At 35.9% G+C, this 15,833-nt stretch overlaps 1 protein-coding gene across 1 annotated transcript in view; it reads left to right on the top strand.

Moving 5' to 3' along the window:
* Positions 1-15,833, top strand: part of LOC131439498 (paramyosin, long form) — a 55,409-nt gene continuing 39,576 nt past the window's right edge. Inside the window, exons 1-2 of the mRNA XM_058610587.1 lie at positions 1-381; positions 1,379-1,435. Of these exons, the coding sequence (XP_058466570.1) occupies positions 265-381; positions 1,379-1,435 (174 nt within the window). The 5' untranslated portion in view covers positions 1-264. The remainder of the gene's footprint in view (positions 382-1,378; positions 1,436-15,833) is intronic.

The raw sequence follows: 15,833 nt of genomic DNA, 5'->3' as shown, positions 1-15,833 counted from the left end.
GATCGCCAACCTTGCTCCGATATTTATGAAACCTCAGTCATATAGTGTGCTCCCAACAGTCGGTTCATTCGGTGCTCAGAACGGATTGGTCCCAAGCTCTGCCGGTGGTTTGAGTTTCTCCTGGAAAAGAATTCAGTGAAGATTCTCCTTGTGTCATCTACGTTCAGTTTGTGCTCATATAAGGAATTGTGTTATTTGTTTTTCCGTGTGCTGTAAAAAAATACATTTGAATCAAGTGAAAATTTCAGTAAAAAATCCGTCAAAATGTCAGCTTCCGCGGTTACGAAAACGTCGAAATATACGTATAAATCCACTGGTGGTGGTTCCGCAGATGTCAGCATTGAGTACAGTGCTGACCTGAGCGCCTTATCTAGGCTGGAGGTGAGTTTTCAGTTACAGACTTTTCAACACATACTCGCAAGTCCCCAGTTTTATGTTCGCTACACCTGACCGTTACATAACATTCTTGAAAATCAACTATCACCTAAATTCTGTCAGAAAAAAAGCAAGTTACCAATGCTCAGTCCGCCTATAAGATGGCATTTCAGTAAGTTCATCGTCTAGTTGCATGCGCTAACTATAGAGTTTCCCGGCTGACGACGAGCAAAAGTGCAAATTCCCACCGAAAGTCACAACTCTTCTTCAAACTGCCATTATCAATGGCAACGGCCAACGTTGAACGCACCTGAAATAGCATTGACACTCTAGCACACATGAGCATGCTTACCGCGAGGAATCTCCTTCCAAGATCCACTTCCCACAAAAAAAAACGCCCCCCACCCATCACAAATAACATCACACTATTGTCACGCTACACGCCAGCAAACACTCTAACCGCAGCGCATTGTACGAACCGAGAAAAAGCCGCCTTTGAAATGGCTAGAGAACCGTTGACAACCCAAAACCGGGGTGCAACCCCGAGCAAAATGCTTTCCGTTCTGCTGCTCGCTGAGTGCCTCTTTGGTGTTTCACCAGTGATCCGTGCGTGTGCAAAACCAGACTACCGTCATCACGTAAAAATGTGTGTTTGATTAGAAAACTGCGGTGAAACGACAGTGAAACAAAAAACGATGGTTTTAATACGATTTCGAGAAAAAAGAACAATGCACAAAACCACAATTTGTGACTGGTGTGAAGAACATTCCTATGTCGTGATACAGAGAAAATGTGATAAAAAAATATCACGAACCGTTGACAACATAAGTGACTGCGATGTTTGACATTAGTAGGGAAAAAAATGGACTGCGAGAATCAGTGTTTGATATATTTTGAATTTTCAAGCGAGAAAAAATTTGAGCTTAGTGAACATCCAATGTTTTTTCATCACCATAACGTTTGGCGCATCTAAGATTTCCGTCTCGTCTCTGCTTGCTTACAGGATAAGATTCGTCTGCTCCAGGAAGATCTCGAGTCGGAGCGTGGTCTCCGCCAAAGGGTAAGTTCGTATTGAGGTTATTCAACAACACGACTGTCAACATTGTGAGGTAACACACTGAATGCAAAAGGTTCCATATATTTCCGTCACTTAATAATTGAAGATCCTTTATTAAGTATTACAGCGACACGCGAAATCTGACAGGTAGAGAGAAAAAAGTATTAATCCAAAAAACAAGGTTTTTAACCCTGACGTCACAAATGTACTCGAGTTCATCTTTGATAGTTCAGTAAGGCTCTATACATTGGCATTGTCATATGTCTGGTTTTCCGAATTACTCGATTATTCATTGAGTATAATTTTCAAACTGTCTGGGTTATCAATCGATTACTCGATTATTTTTCGATTATTGTTATTAAATTTTTCAAATTACCCGATTAGTTTAATTATCAAATAAAAACTGAACTAATTTAAACTAATCTATTAAATTTTAATCGATTATCTGAGTTGTTAATCGATTACTTGAATAATCGACCGATATTAACACATCCCTACCTGAGTCGAGCCGAATTGTCTTACAAACATGTAAACAGTCCTGTTGAATTGTTACAAAATCGAGGACGGTAAACGACGATAAAAATTCTATTTCGGTTTTACACGAACATGAGATAACCTCAGAAAACAGCAGGATGAACGTCGTTTGACAGCTACCAGTGGATTGTTTACATATTTATTCTGATTTATATACGGTACTTAAGTATGTAAATAAACCACTGATAGCAGTCAAACATGAACTTTATTCATCACGAGTTCATTTGTGACGTCACCTTGTATAAAATCTAACTGCATCACACCTGATATCGAACGACGAATAGATTGTTATGTCATGATCATTCTACTGACAACTCAAAACAGATGCTCGTTTTCGACGAGCAAATGAGAACTAATCAAGACAAGCTTTTTTCCCTTTCATGAAAAAGTTTATTAGAAATAATTTATCGTCTCAAACAGACTTTGCATCATTTTACGTGACACTTGAACGAACCTAATTATAGTAGAGGAGACCGGGGCTAAACCGGACACTTTTGGGAATTAAAAAAAAACATTCAATACAACTAGGTTTTTGCCCAAGTTACCTATAGCTTTGTAAAGTTTCAACTCTCAGCTACAATTCCCAACTTGTTGTTCCAAAAAAATATGCAGTAGTTTTTCGTAAAAAGTGACCAACCCAAAACCTGAAATTTCAGAAGCTGCGGAGCTAAGCCGGACATTTCTCGGAATTAAAAAAAAAAATACCCTTTACACCTAGATTTTTACACAATTTATCTACCTAGTTGTGTAGCTTCAACCTTTAACTTTGTGACATGGAAAAACATGTATTAGTTTTTGTTCCAAGTCATCTTAAAGAGTTCGGTTTCACATCTCATCCAAGTCAGTCGATAAAACAAAACCGCTTACGTTCGGGACAGAAGAAACCAAGTACAGTATTGTGTAGTGAACAATAGAATGACCTCGAAATGAGTGAACCAAACGAACCAAAGCTACCGCCGACACGAAAGAATACAATTGTTATTGACTTCAGACAGTGCAAAATTCGACCTTCGATACGAGAACTTGAATGTTTGCTTAAGGAGCAAATGCATCTTGACATTAATCGTGTGCATTTACTTCAATGAAATAAGACAAATAATGTTGTTTACATCCAGGTTTATAAAGAGTTGGATGCAATTCAATTCGCAAAAGACAATAACAATGTGCACTATGTGGAGCATGAAAATATTAAGAACAACATTCCAGTATATATGGAAGATAGTGCTATAGAAGCGCGTGTGCATGATCTTCCCTTAAGCGTCGTCGATCCTTATATTCGCAAAACTATGTCCCAATACGGAGAGGTTCTCTCTATCGAAAAAGAAAAGTGGAAGCACTTTTTACCCGGTATTCTGAATGGCGTACGTTTGTTACGCATTCGTTTGAGGAGGCCTATACCTTCTTATGTGACATTCGGTCAGGATACAAGAATCCCGTAAAAATCACTTGTTACCTATGACAATCAGATGGTCACATGTCAATATTGCCAAAAAGCTGTTCACTACTATAAGTCATGTGATAAACTGGTCATGGAGACAACTACACCAAATGACAAAAGTGCTCCCTTCACACCAACCCCGGTGTGACAGCAGCCACCAACAACAATAGAGCAACGCCTTCAACGAAACCATCAAAATCCCCAATAGAACACAGTACACCAGCTGCAGTTAACAACTTACCCTCCAACCAACCAGCAACTGCAACTAATGTATAACAATGCGCATTTACAGCAACTAGCAACGAACTCAAGACGGAAATCAACAATACCACCGATGCGGTAATGGATGACGAGACGAACCACGAATAAACTGCCCCTCAATCCTCGCAGGAGGAAAATAGAAGCTCCTCTCCCCCTAGAAAAAGGGTGACAACGAGATCCAATACAAACAAAAATTTATCTAAAAACTCAGCAAAATCGGCCACGTAAAGCATGTACCCAAATAGGCCTGAATAAAATAGGTTTTAAATTAAAAAAAAAGTCATCATAAAGTGTCCAACCCGAAATCCAGTATTTAGCAACCGCAGGACCACACCGGACTCTCTATGGGGCTAAACCGGACTATAAGGTTTCACACGAAAATGAAGAACGAATACTTAATGAGGGCAAAAGAAAAGAAAACGTGTTCGAATGGATAGTCTATTGGTTACAACCTTGCGTGAGATATAATCCTACTCGCTGAGAATATAGGTTTTGTCTCGAAACTTCACGTCCTGCAGTTCCAAATAATTGATGTTGAAACTGACTTTAGAGTCTTTGATTGTTTCGCTACATATAATGAACGTTTTGATAGAATTTCTAGTAAATCTAGTTGTCATAAGTGATAAGAAATAGAATTGAACTATTAATATTAATATTTAGGTATGTTTTAAGATACCACTAAGAATTTCAAATCGAAAATTATGTGTCCGATTGAGTCCCACTTTTTTGTCCGCACAGACAATTAATGTTATAGACGCATAAATAATTTTATTTTCCACGTAATCAAAATCACTGCATAATTACTGGATTCAGCATGGAATAAATATTTAAAAGCACTAACCAGACCGTTGTTACAATGCACAGAAATCAAATATACCAAAAAAATTATGAAATTTTCAGAATAAAATTTTAGTAAATAACGTACACCTTTTGACACGAAAACGATTGACGCAAACTAAATTGACTCTGCGTCATCCAGCTTAAGGACGTCTATCTGACACATGAAAATGCGTTTACAAAGTTAATCCATAAATCGAGATGATCACAGGTTTAGAAAATATTTAAGCTGTCCTGTTATATCTCGTGTCTGGTCTCCCCTAATTCAAAACAATTCGGTATGAAAATCGAAAGTTTCGGATATCATTTTATGCAAAGAGTTCAGTGATAAACGTGGAAACCGTTTGGTAATTAATAGAAGAGAAAGTAAACGAAGAGAAACTGTCACTTGCTGAAAAAAATTATCCGAAATTTTCTGGAAGAATACAGTGATCTGACAGATTCACAACGACAGCGCTATTGATCATCTGTGATCACACAACAATCAATCTCTTGAAGAAAACAATCCGTTTTATGTGTTCGATGCGTAAAACTAATTTGTTACCTTCAATCAACTTATTATAAAATTTAACATATTTGATAAAAATGGCACAAATATTTACTCACCATAATTAAACCGATTATTGAGTTTGCTTGACATTTTCAAAGAATGGGAAACCACTCATGAGTTATGATTTACAAAATTTGTTCACTCAATGTCACACCTTCCTTTTCACTCCACCTAATACAATTTCTTTCAGCTGATTTTCCCAGTGTTTTTCTGTTAGCTATAAGATGACGAGAGCATTTCTAATAAATATTTATAATAATTTAAGAATAATTTCTTTAATTGGTACATTGTCGTATGTTGATCACCTACTCTTGAGGAATCCAGTCTCCAGCTGGTGGTCGACAGAGGCTAGTGGGTTGTATCTTAAGGTGAAATGTAGCGTCATAAAATGCGCGCAAAATTTTATCCGCTTCAGTTGAACGAACGCGTCGCACAAAGCGTACAAAGAAGAACGGACACATAGAAACAAGAACTTTTTTCAATGATTGAGCGCAGTGGGCTTACCTCTCGTTATATTGGCTTGTAAAAAAGACAGGACGTAATGGATTTTTGAGTTCTTCACACTTCGAATATATGCAAATTCAATCATTATTGTTAGTGATTACTCTTACACTAGAGCTATAAATCTTGAGTAATTATGAATGATTAACATGAGGTTATATGTATATGTATTGACTAACTTGCTAATCATGTATATGCCTGAGTTTAGTAGCAAACATGGATTCTCCTTCAAAAGAACGATTTAAGACAAGAGAACATTCAAATATTTTCGATATCTTTGCCAGTCGTTCACCAGTCCCTTCCCACTGATGAGATAGAATTTACGTAAAAGTATTCACCATTAATTTTTTTTCGGAAGCGACTTTCGGAATTATATAGCATGATGAGTCTAGAAATGTCTGTTTCAACGATAACGAACCGAAGACCAAACAGCCTCCGGTGCCAGAAATCATAAATAGTTTAATAATTTCTTAGATTACATTATTGGAATACATTCCAATTATAACTAATAGTTCATCATACCATGCAGTTAAAATTATTTAGTGAATCTTTTCTCTAGCACATATTTGGGGCACGAAATTGAACATAAAGTTATTTCGTAGTTCCTTATTATTCAATCGATTTTGAAAGCAAAATCAAGCGTTGATTCATTGTATTCATAATAATTGAAAAACCAATGAATTCCAATAAGTTTTCCATGTTGACTGGCTCGAAGCTGACCCTCAATGTTTATCACTTTGTTTGTATATCAGGTTAATGAACGATAATACTTGGCTTGTATTCATTTCATTCAGTAGCTTGTCAATGTTGAAGTTTTAGTTTTGCTATAAAAATTGCTACAATCTAAAATAATACCTGTTTTACGATATTACACAGCCAAGTATTATTGCTTCAGTGACATCAATGCATTGAACTCAACTAGGGCCTAACGCTGCTTTTTCATTATTTTTTCTTTTTATTTTCTAATAGTAAAACTTTTTAATTAAATTTTTAAGTCTACCGGAACAAAACTCTGGAAGTTATGGGCATACTGCAAAGAGGTACGAGCTCGGCGCACAGGCCCAAGAGTTCTTCTTCGAATGACTTGAAAATTTGACAAAACATTCTTGAAATGTTTTTTTCTTATAAAAAAAACTAAACCGGATAAAAAGAAACGGTTTTCAATCACTTTTTTGCGTTTCTCATTTGAATGGCTGAAAGCAAAAATCGGATTAGTACAACTTAGTTTGGAAAACCCGTTTAAATATTTTTGAATGCAAAAATCGGATAAAAACATTGAGAGCAAAAACCGGACATGGATTTTGTAATGCAAGAATCGTTCAAAAACATATTTTCTGCAAAAACCGAACAAAATAACTTTGAATGCAAAAACCGGAAAAAAAACTTAGCCGGTTCTTTCAAAGCATTCAAAGTTTTTACCGACTGTCGCTGTGGACGAAGCATGGTTTGCTTGTTTGTTAAGGGCAGCTTGATCTATGCTGCTTCCCACAGCGGCAGTTTGTAAAAACTTTGAATTCAAAAACCAGATAAATAAATTTGTTTTGGAAGAACCTGTTAAGTTTTTGTCCGGTTTTTACATACGATTCTTGCATTGCAAAATCCATGTCCGGTTTTTGCTCTCAATGTTTTTATCCGATTTTTGCATTCAAAAATACTTAAACGGGTTTTCCAAACTAAATTGCACTTATCCGATTTTTGCTTTCAGCCGTTCACTTAATAGAAAGAAGAATCACTTTGTATATAAACATTAACGAAGAAGATTTTTTTTTCATTTCGAGTGCAAAGAGTTTTGAGTTGAACTCACTCAAATTTTGAAAAAATATTTTCCCTATTTTGAGTAAAAAATAGTCAAATTTTGGCAGCTTCGTCCCTTCACTCAAAAATAAGTAGATATATGGTAACTGAAGTTAAAAGTGCGTGCACTTTTTATGAATTTGAGTGGTATGGTATGGTATCAATTTTGAGTTATATTCAATGAGGGTCTAGGGTCTGTCTGCTACCCAAGTTTGGCAGTTGTTGTCTCACTTTTTACGTTTCGCCTTCGGCTCATTAGTGTGTCAGCAGTTTATATTGCCCCCTAACGGCGTCGTCCGCTACTAAATTCAAATAAACTGAATATCTTATTAGGCAGCTTTTCAATATAAGATTTCGCGCCGACTAAACAAGCATTGTACCTGAAAAAAAACTTATTGATTAAAGTATAACTGAGTCATCTAGTCGAAAAACAAGAAAAAGTCGCAATGACAATTAATTGTATATTTAAAAAGACAACAGTGAGTTATATTAAAATGCTCATTAAAAAAAGGATGTTTCGTTAATATTACCTAGCATTGAATTCCACAGATGCAAACTGGAATCGTACACCTTATCACTGCGCTGAATGAGATCTTAAATATTTTAAACGAGTAAACAATCTTAAAGAAATTAGATAGATTACAAGACGATTTTTTAATGAGAAGTCTGTTGAAACAGAATGTTGCATTATAGAAACCCTAGAACTGTGATTTGCTTTACTTAACTACACCGAGAATAAAATTAAAATCTGAAAAAATATTTATTTTTTAGTGTGTGTGAGTGTGTGTTTGATCTATCCCAAGCCCCACTGTCTGGCAGCGGTTTACAGAAAAAAAGATGTTTCTATGTGTTTTGTTTATACATCTAAATAACTTTAGTTCAGGATTGTTATTGAGGTGTTAACTCAATCAAATTCTGGTGACTCATTTCGTATACAGAGCAAATCGTGTTCCGAGGTCACCATTCCATCGACCAGCCCCTTCTCACTGCAATGTTTGCATCAAATGGATTCGAACATAAAATACATACCATCGATCCCCTGCGAATTGCGAGCAATCGACGCCTATTTAGTTTGTGCTTTTCGGCTTTGTATACACGATTAACCTTTTCCAATCTTACCAATACTTTAGTTTTCATTTAATTCTTACCAATCGTATCCAAATATTCACTCTTCGAAACCTGCAATTACACTCCTGGAACACTCTACTTAAAACACTAAAAATGGGAATAAAAAAATAATTTACACCTCTTACTGTTACTCATAATACGTTTATGCTTTATACGTCGAATTATGAAATAAAAAGAATGTCAACAAAGAGAAGCTCCTATGCATTTTCCAGTTTTTCTTCGACAAAGTCGAAAATTCAAATCAGACAATTGAAATTGTAAATTAAGTTATGGTCATACTTATCAATTTCGAAAAGCCGCTTAAAAAAAAATGCGATTTGGAATCAGTTTGCGATTTCGATCAAATTTAAAACAATAATTATATGGTCAACATTTCTATAAATTATTGTAAAATGAAATTTTTTGTCGTTTGTTTCATCAAAACCATATAATTCTTTAACAAATAAACATATCGTAAAAGTATGAAACCTTTTATAAAGGCTCTGTTTGATTCATAGATGTATTTGAAGATTCGTTAGCAAAACACTGAAATGTACTTAAAAGTACTTGCTTAAGTGTGTTTCACCATACCAAATTAGTAGCAGATATTTCTTCACTTTTTCAGAACACCATCCATTTAATATAGTAAAAGATATTTCTTCAGAAAGGTCCACGCTAAATATTGGATAATAGTTATAACTACCGATATTGAGGAATTCGAAGCAAACCATTGCTATAGATTGTGGACTCATTTGAATCATATATAATTTCATAACTTATGCGAGCACTCCTAAAATTTATATTATTTATGAAAAATTACATCATGGCCTGATGATTGCTTTGTCGTCCGTGTCATAAGACCGGGAAATTACAAAAAAAAAAACGAACAGGCGGTGACCATTGGGGACTCCGTCAGATCATTCAATCATACCGAATGAAACAACACACCCGTACATAAGAACTCCTCTCAGGAACTAAAAATAGCTGACTTGCATCGGTACCGGAGATCGGACAAGGAATAATATTTTCCAACGAAGAGGTCGTAAAACCTCAGTGCAAATGGTATTTTCAATGTGAACTTCCTCTTTTCACAGCTCGTATCCAGAGATTGCATGAATTAGACGAGCATTTCTCGAATCAACCAACACTATTCCGCGATCGCAAGGTGTATTTGATTTTGATGAGTTTTGCCGGATCGCAAAGCAAAGTGTCGCGTGCAGAAAGGAATTCGTTGCTCTCCTGCAACGTTCTTCTTATACGTGCACAGGAGCGATCAGTGAATGTGTGGGTGTAGGTAGAGAAAAAAAAGTGGACATACCGAATGAATCACAGAAGCTATTAAAATCGGTCTGAATCATATTTGCGCCTGCATACTTTTTCAGTGAGCACAATTTTTCGCCATTTATTTCGTGAGAGCGGTTTCCTGTTGATTTATGGTACTTCTGATTCTAGTCTGGGTTTCGCATACCGAACGCAAAGAAAACAGCCCGAAGATTGCCTTCAAACTTGAGTGCGAAAAAATAATATTATTTTGAAAAAAGTGACTATTTATAAAACCCATCATCTGCCACTGAATGGGGTGGGATACGTTTACGGGCGGGTTAGTTTTCCACTGCCATCAGTGCCGTTCGCGACCACCGAGACGACGATTCTGATTGACACAGTGTACCAATCTGGGCTTATGAAACAGAGTCCCTAAATAGAACGGTTTGTCAAACAACGTCCCAACGTTCGACAAAGTTTCTCACTGCGTAACCCAGATTCAGTGCTTCTCGCAATAGCCACCTTAACTGAAAATGCTGTGAATGCCACATACTTTCAGGTTCCAGATTTGACGTCACGGCATGTTTGGTATATTTATACAGTAGGAATTGGGTGTGGCGTTCAATTGATTTCGGTGTGTCGGTTTTCCTGTAATAACTTTCTCTACAAATGTCGGATTGTTTTGTGGTTTTCGAAGGTTTTTTTTCGTTAAATTTCTTACAAAAATAACACATGCACTTTTTGTAAAAAAAGGCACAGCTGATTTTTTTTCCCTAAATTTCTGTTTGCTAAATTTCTGTTTTTGATTTTTTTTGTAAAAAGTCGATTTCCCCATACTAAATTCCATACAAACTTTACAACTCGGGCGCGAAAATATAGTTTTATCGATCGAGCTAAAATTTTGCTTAGTTTTTATGGGACCCGCCTGAGATGTAGTTTTTGTTTTGCTTATTAAACCAACGATGGGGGCGCAAATAAAGTTTTACACCGGGTGCAAATTTTCCCAAGTACGCCACTGAGATACGTTCTCTCACAATGCCATCACTTTCGCCTACATACGACATAAAATATGCAGTTGATGATAAGATTATAACACAATTTCAATTTACTGACGAATTTACTTTGTTGACGAATCGTTACTTGAAAAAAAAATAGTTACAAGGGACGCAGGCGAAGTGAGCTCACCACCACCTGGAATTTGACCTTTCTGTCTCAACTGACTTCACAGCCGCTTCATAGCGTTCAGAATCTTTGCATGTTTTTTCTTAGTTCGAAATGAGCACGATTTCCTGCGAAAACTCTTTTTTTACAATTTTCTGCTACTGCCATTGTCGACGGTCAGTATGTGAGTCCAACTATTCAACTTCCACAATATCGTCGCCGCACAGTTCGATAACATCTTGTGATTTTATATCTTATAAGATGCACATAAATGGAGCGTCGTATTTTACACAAATTTAATTCAGAAACATGTGAAGTTGTGTGATTTGACAAAATTGAAATAAAAAACACAAAAGATAGATAGCAAACAGCGCGCGACTGGAACCGAGAAACATTAGATCACAAGCACGTGAAACAATCGACTGAGCCATAGAAACACATATCTGCTTCATGAATAATTGATACATATAAACCCATACAGAAGCGCTTGGTAACCAAGTGCAGATTAAACTCAGAGCCTGTAATATTCTGTACGAATGGAATATTGCATCATTTGACAAGTTAAGTAGTTATGAATTGTATCGTTTGTAGAATTATGTCACCTGTAAAATTCACAATTTTTTTTCTGTGCCTCTTTCAATATTAGATGTAGAAGGCATAGTGTTTTTTCAGAGCTTCTTCTAGAGTTTTGTTTTCGACACATTTACATTCTGATCCGTCTAGCTTTGGCTTTCGATTCGATATATGTTGACGACATCATCTCAAAGTTGAACGGACCTGCGGAAGACCATAGCACCCGTGTCGAACTTCGTTCTTTCAATTACATCTTCCAAAGCGATTTTCAAAAGAGAGTCTATCACCTTGCCGTAGCCCGCTCCGAGACACGCAACACGTTACTCTTACCATCGTTGCATCAACCAATCGCGTCAATTTATCACGAAGCCCACATTCGTGCAAAATCTGTCTCAGCTGATCCTGATCGATTGTATAGTATGCCGCTTTGAAGTCAACGAATATGTGATAGTTGGAAAATTCCGCTTGGTACGGCCTTACGAATTGCTTAGGTAGATGATAGACAACGACAAAGGATATGAAGAAAAACCTTGTGATCGCGCGCTAATTGAAGCAGTCTAGCTTATCATCCTTTCTGTGGATAGGACTAACCCAAGTAGCATGTTAAGTTGCTGTCCTGTATTTTTCTACTGATTGTGCAATTTATCAAGTTAGTTTATATCACTATTCTAGTAACTGTTGTGTTATGGAAAAAGTGCAACATATTTTTAGGTCCATCCGTTATTACGAACATTCATTCACAACGATTGTACAACTGATACAAAAACTTATGCCTCGATCCCATCACAAAGGCAGTAATAAAATCAGCGAAAAAACAATTGTGAAACTTGTGGGAACTACTACGTAATGTAAACAAGAAATGGAATGACGTTTACAAAAACATGCAAACTTAATTTCGAATGAATAAGTTTCACATTTGATTTTCAATACAATGGCTCTTAACACAAACTTGGATCTTGTTAAATAATCTGCACATGAAAAATGATAATCCTACATATTGAAGAATTGATCTTTTGTGTTTTTGTAAATGAAAAGTCGACAACGAACTGCATTTTTATGGTGAAACATGTATTCGTACGGCCGAAATTTTCAAGCGCCTTTGAATTAACGTGTTTTACTGATTGTGCACCAATTACTGTAAAAATAACAGTGTATTATTTTAATGAGAATCATTGGAATGGTGTTTAAACTACATGTATTCAAACATTCTTCAAATTTTCAGTCGATTTTAATCAAACTAATATGTAATTAAATCTGAAAAATCTCGAAATGAATTTTGCTTGAATATTTTCCAATATTATAATATATATTATCTAAATAACAGTAAACATTAACATGTTAAGTTCAAGTAGCTAAAAGTACCATGCGTACTCTTAAACAGCGAGAATGTTCATGCAGAACTTGTTCTGTACTTTCAAATTCTCCAAAGGTCCGCCAGTGCCGAATGTTATCCTGTGGAGCTCAAATTTATACTAATTGTAGATCAGGTTATGAGCTGTTGATCGTTATTTAGAGGTTGCAGTTTCAAGCTAGAACACTGGTTAAAAAACAAACAGCATTTGTTGAAAAAATCTGACCTAACCTTCCTTTAATTTATCAGCGTTTGAGTATTTGAGCAGAATAATTTTACTAGAATAAAATTTTGTATCACCATTTATTTCTGCTATAAGTATATCACGTCACTATACACATTGGATAAACCTTAAAAGAACCTGCTGATGAAGATGAAGAATTAAAAAAAATATTTAAAATACGTATCTGTGATGTGACGTTCATTATACATGATTTAAAGTGTTGTGAGATACATAGTGAATGTGTATTGTGGCGTGTTATACTTATAGCAGAATTAAATGGTGATGAAAAATTTTATTCTAGTGACTAACTTTCCTCCCAATCATCAGACCATAGCAGAATTTCACAAAACGAATTTTCATTATTTTAACTACTAACGAGACCAGACTTATACGAGGGCCACTAATTATGTTTCGGAAATAGCGAATAAGAACAAACATTTTGAAGTGAAAATGGCTTAATTGTTTTTTAAAGTATTCTCCATGATGATCGATACGCTTTTGCATGCGTTCAAACCAATCAGAATAGCATTTTTGCCACTGTGAAGATGGTACCTCAAAAACATGGTTTTTGAATGCTTCAACAGCATCGTTAACCACGCAATTTTTTCTTGATATGCGGGAATAAAAAGAAATCATCGGGTGTCAAGTCACGGCTGTATGGAGGATGACCCATAAATTCGACGTTTTGGCCGGTCAAAAAGGCACTGGTTTGAGCCGATGTGTGAGAGCTCACGTTGTCATGATGGAGGATGATTCGTCTTCTCTTGTTCGTTTTCGAATTTTTTCGAAGACTTCTGGCAAACAAATGGTTGTGCACGATTCAGAATTGACCGTCTTATATTGCTCCAGTTCATCGACACACTCTTGTTGAGATAATCCACGTCGAAAGTTGTGAAAATTAATCCAACGAAATTCTTCTCTTGAAATTTCCATTTTTTAGCCAAATTGATTTTTCAACTCACTGTAAAAACCACAAATAGCGCTTGTACATCAAAACGTTCTGAGTACGTTTATATTAAATAATGTCAAACTTTATTTTGGTGTTGCCAGATTTTAGCTATTGACATTAATTTGGCCAGTTCCCGAAATATAAGTGCATTGCGTAAATTGCTTTCTGTTGAAAACCTAATATTACTTGCTGATCGGGTTAATGGGCTTGTTCTATCGCACCATAAGGTATGTAACCCTTAACAGCCCAACAATAATTCATACAAATTCTATTATTTCTATTCATACAAATTCTATTACCTTTGGCAGCATCCAGCTTGAACACCGTAAATGTAATGGACTATTCTCATTCTCATCCTTCAACTTTGTATAATTATACTTTATACCAGCAGATATGTGTTATTCACGAAATGTGTGTGCTAAGTGTATCTAAATATAAACGTTAGCAGCGGTTTCAGTGAAGGCACTTCTCGAAAATATGCTTTCACCTGACTTGGATCCGAAAATATAAACACACGTAGAGGTAAGCACGGGAAGGATTATTTCAATCCGATTCTATGCCTAGTTTTACTAAGTTATAAAATCTTTCGACACCATTTCAGTACCGGAGAGTTTATAAATAAGCATGAAAATTGAGAAACTTTGTGTTTTTTTTTTGGTTTCCAGATTTTGCTACGTGTTTGTTTCCAACTTTGAAAGCCTTAACTTGACCAACTGAATGGTTTAATGGTCTCGCAAGCTGGTTGTAGTAAGTACAACAGGATTCTAAGTGTCAGTGTTATCTTTACTTTATTTTGATATGATTCGAACTAGTAAATCATTTTACTGCTCAATAATATAACAACCCAAAAACGTCCACATTTGATAAGAGAATAAACTTCAAATGTTCAATAAAGCGCCTTACATGTACACTATGCTCTATTAATGTTTTAAAGTGTTAACTCACAAACAAATGTTTTGGTATAAAAATGTCAGTTGAAAAATACCAGTTAGTACCGTAACGATTTTCTATCGTACTTCATTTGTTGATGGATTTTTTTTAAATTTAAATACTGATCGTTTCGGAATCATTTAACTCAAACAAGTATTGCAACGTCATTTTCGTATGTTAATAGTATACCAAGCGGAAGGATCGGTTAGAATTAACCTATGTTTTCACGAACCAACCACAGCATGCCAGAATGGTCATCGTGATCGGTCACGTCTTGTACACAACCCTGTATTATTTTGGAAAAAATAATTCGTTTTACTCATGTTAGCATAATTTAAAATATCATCATGAAAATTCTATATATCTAATCTTTGTGAGCCGAATCGAATGTTCCAACATGGGGATTAGTTATTCGAAAAATATAGAAACTAGATTCATTCAAACTCAAAACCTTGAGGCGACATACATTCTCAGTTTTTGCAATGACTGAGCGGAAATATATATTGGAGAAGCCAAGTGAAAGAAAAACTAACAGAAAAGATGATTTTTTGGAAAAAGATACGCTCAGAGACAGGATTCAAACCTGCGTTCTTATGCATTCCGTGCATACGCGCTACCATTTCGCCACTCTGATCTTGTTTTTAGCCACTCTAAAACTCGAAACAGACATAGTAGCAACGTACATCGAGCATGGTCTACATCCTGGCCGTCACCCGACCGATACCTTACATCCAAACATTTTCTCTGTCCATCAATACATTCTGTTTGACACCAGAACGGGCCCTGAGTACCACCGACTACTCCTGAATTAGTTCTTAAAAGCGTAATCATGAAGTTATTAGCTCAACTATTTATTAATACCCATGCTAGATAATGAGATGAGATTGCAAATTTTTCACGTCTTTTTTACGTAGAAATTTTGCACAGAT

Source organism: Malaya genurostris, chromosome 3 (genome assembly GCF_030247185.1).
Source record: "Malaya genurostris strain Urasoe2022 chromosome 3, Malgen_1.1, whole genome shotgun sequence".
Classification (NCBI taxonomy): domain Eukaryota; kingdom Metazoa; phylum Arthropoda; class Insecta; order Diptera; family Culicidae; genus Malaya; species Malaya genurostris.
This window is presented reverse-complemented; position numbering and strand designations above follow the sequence as displayed.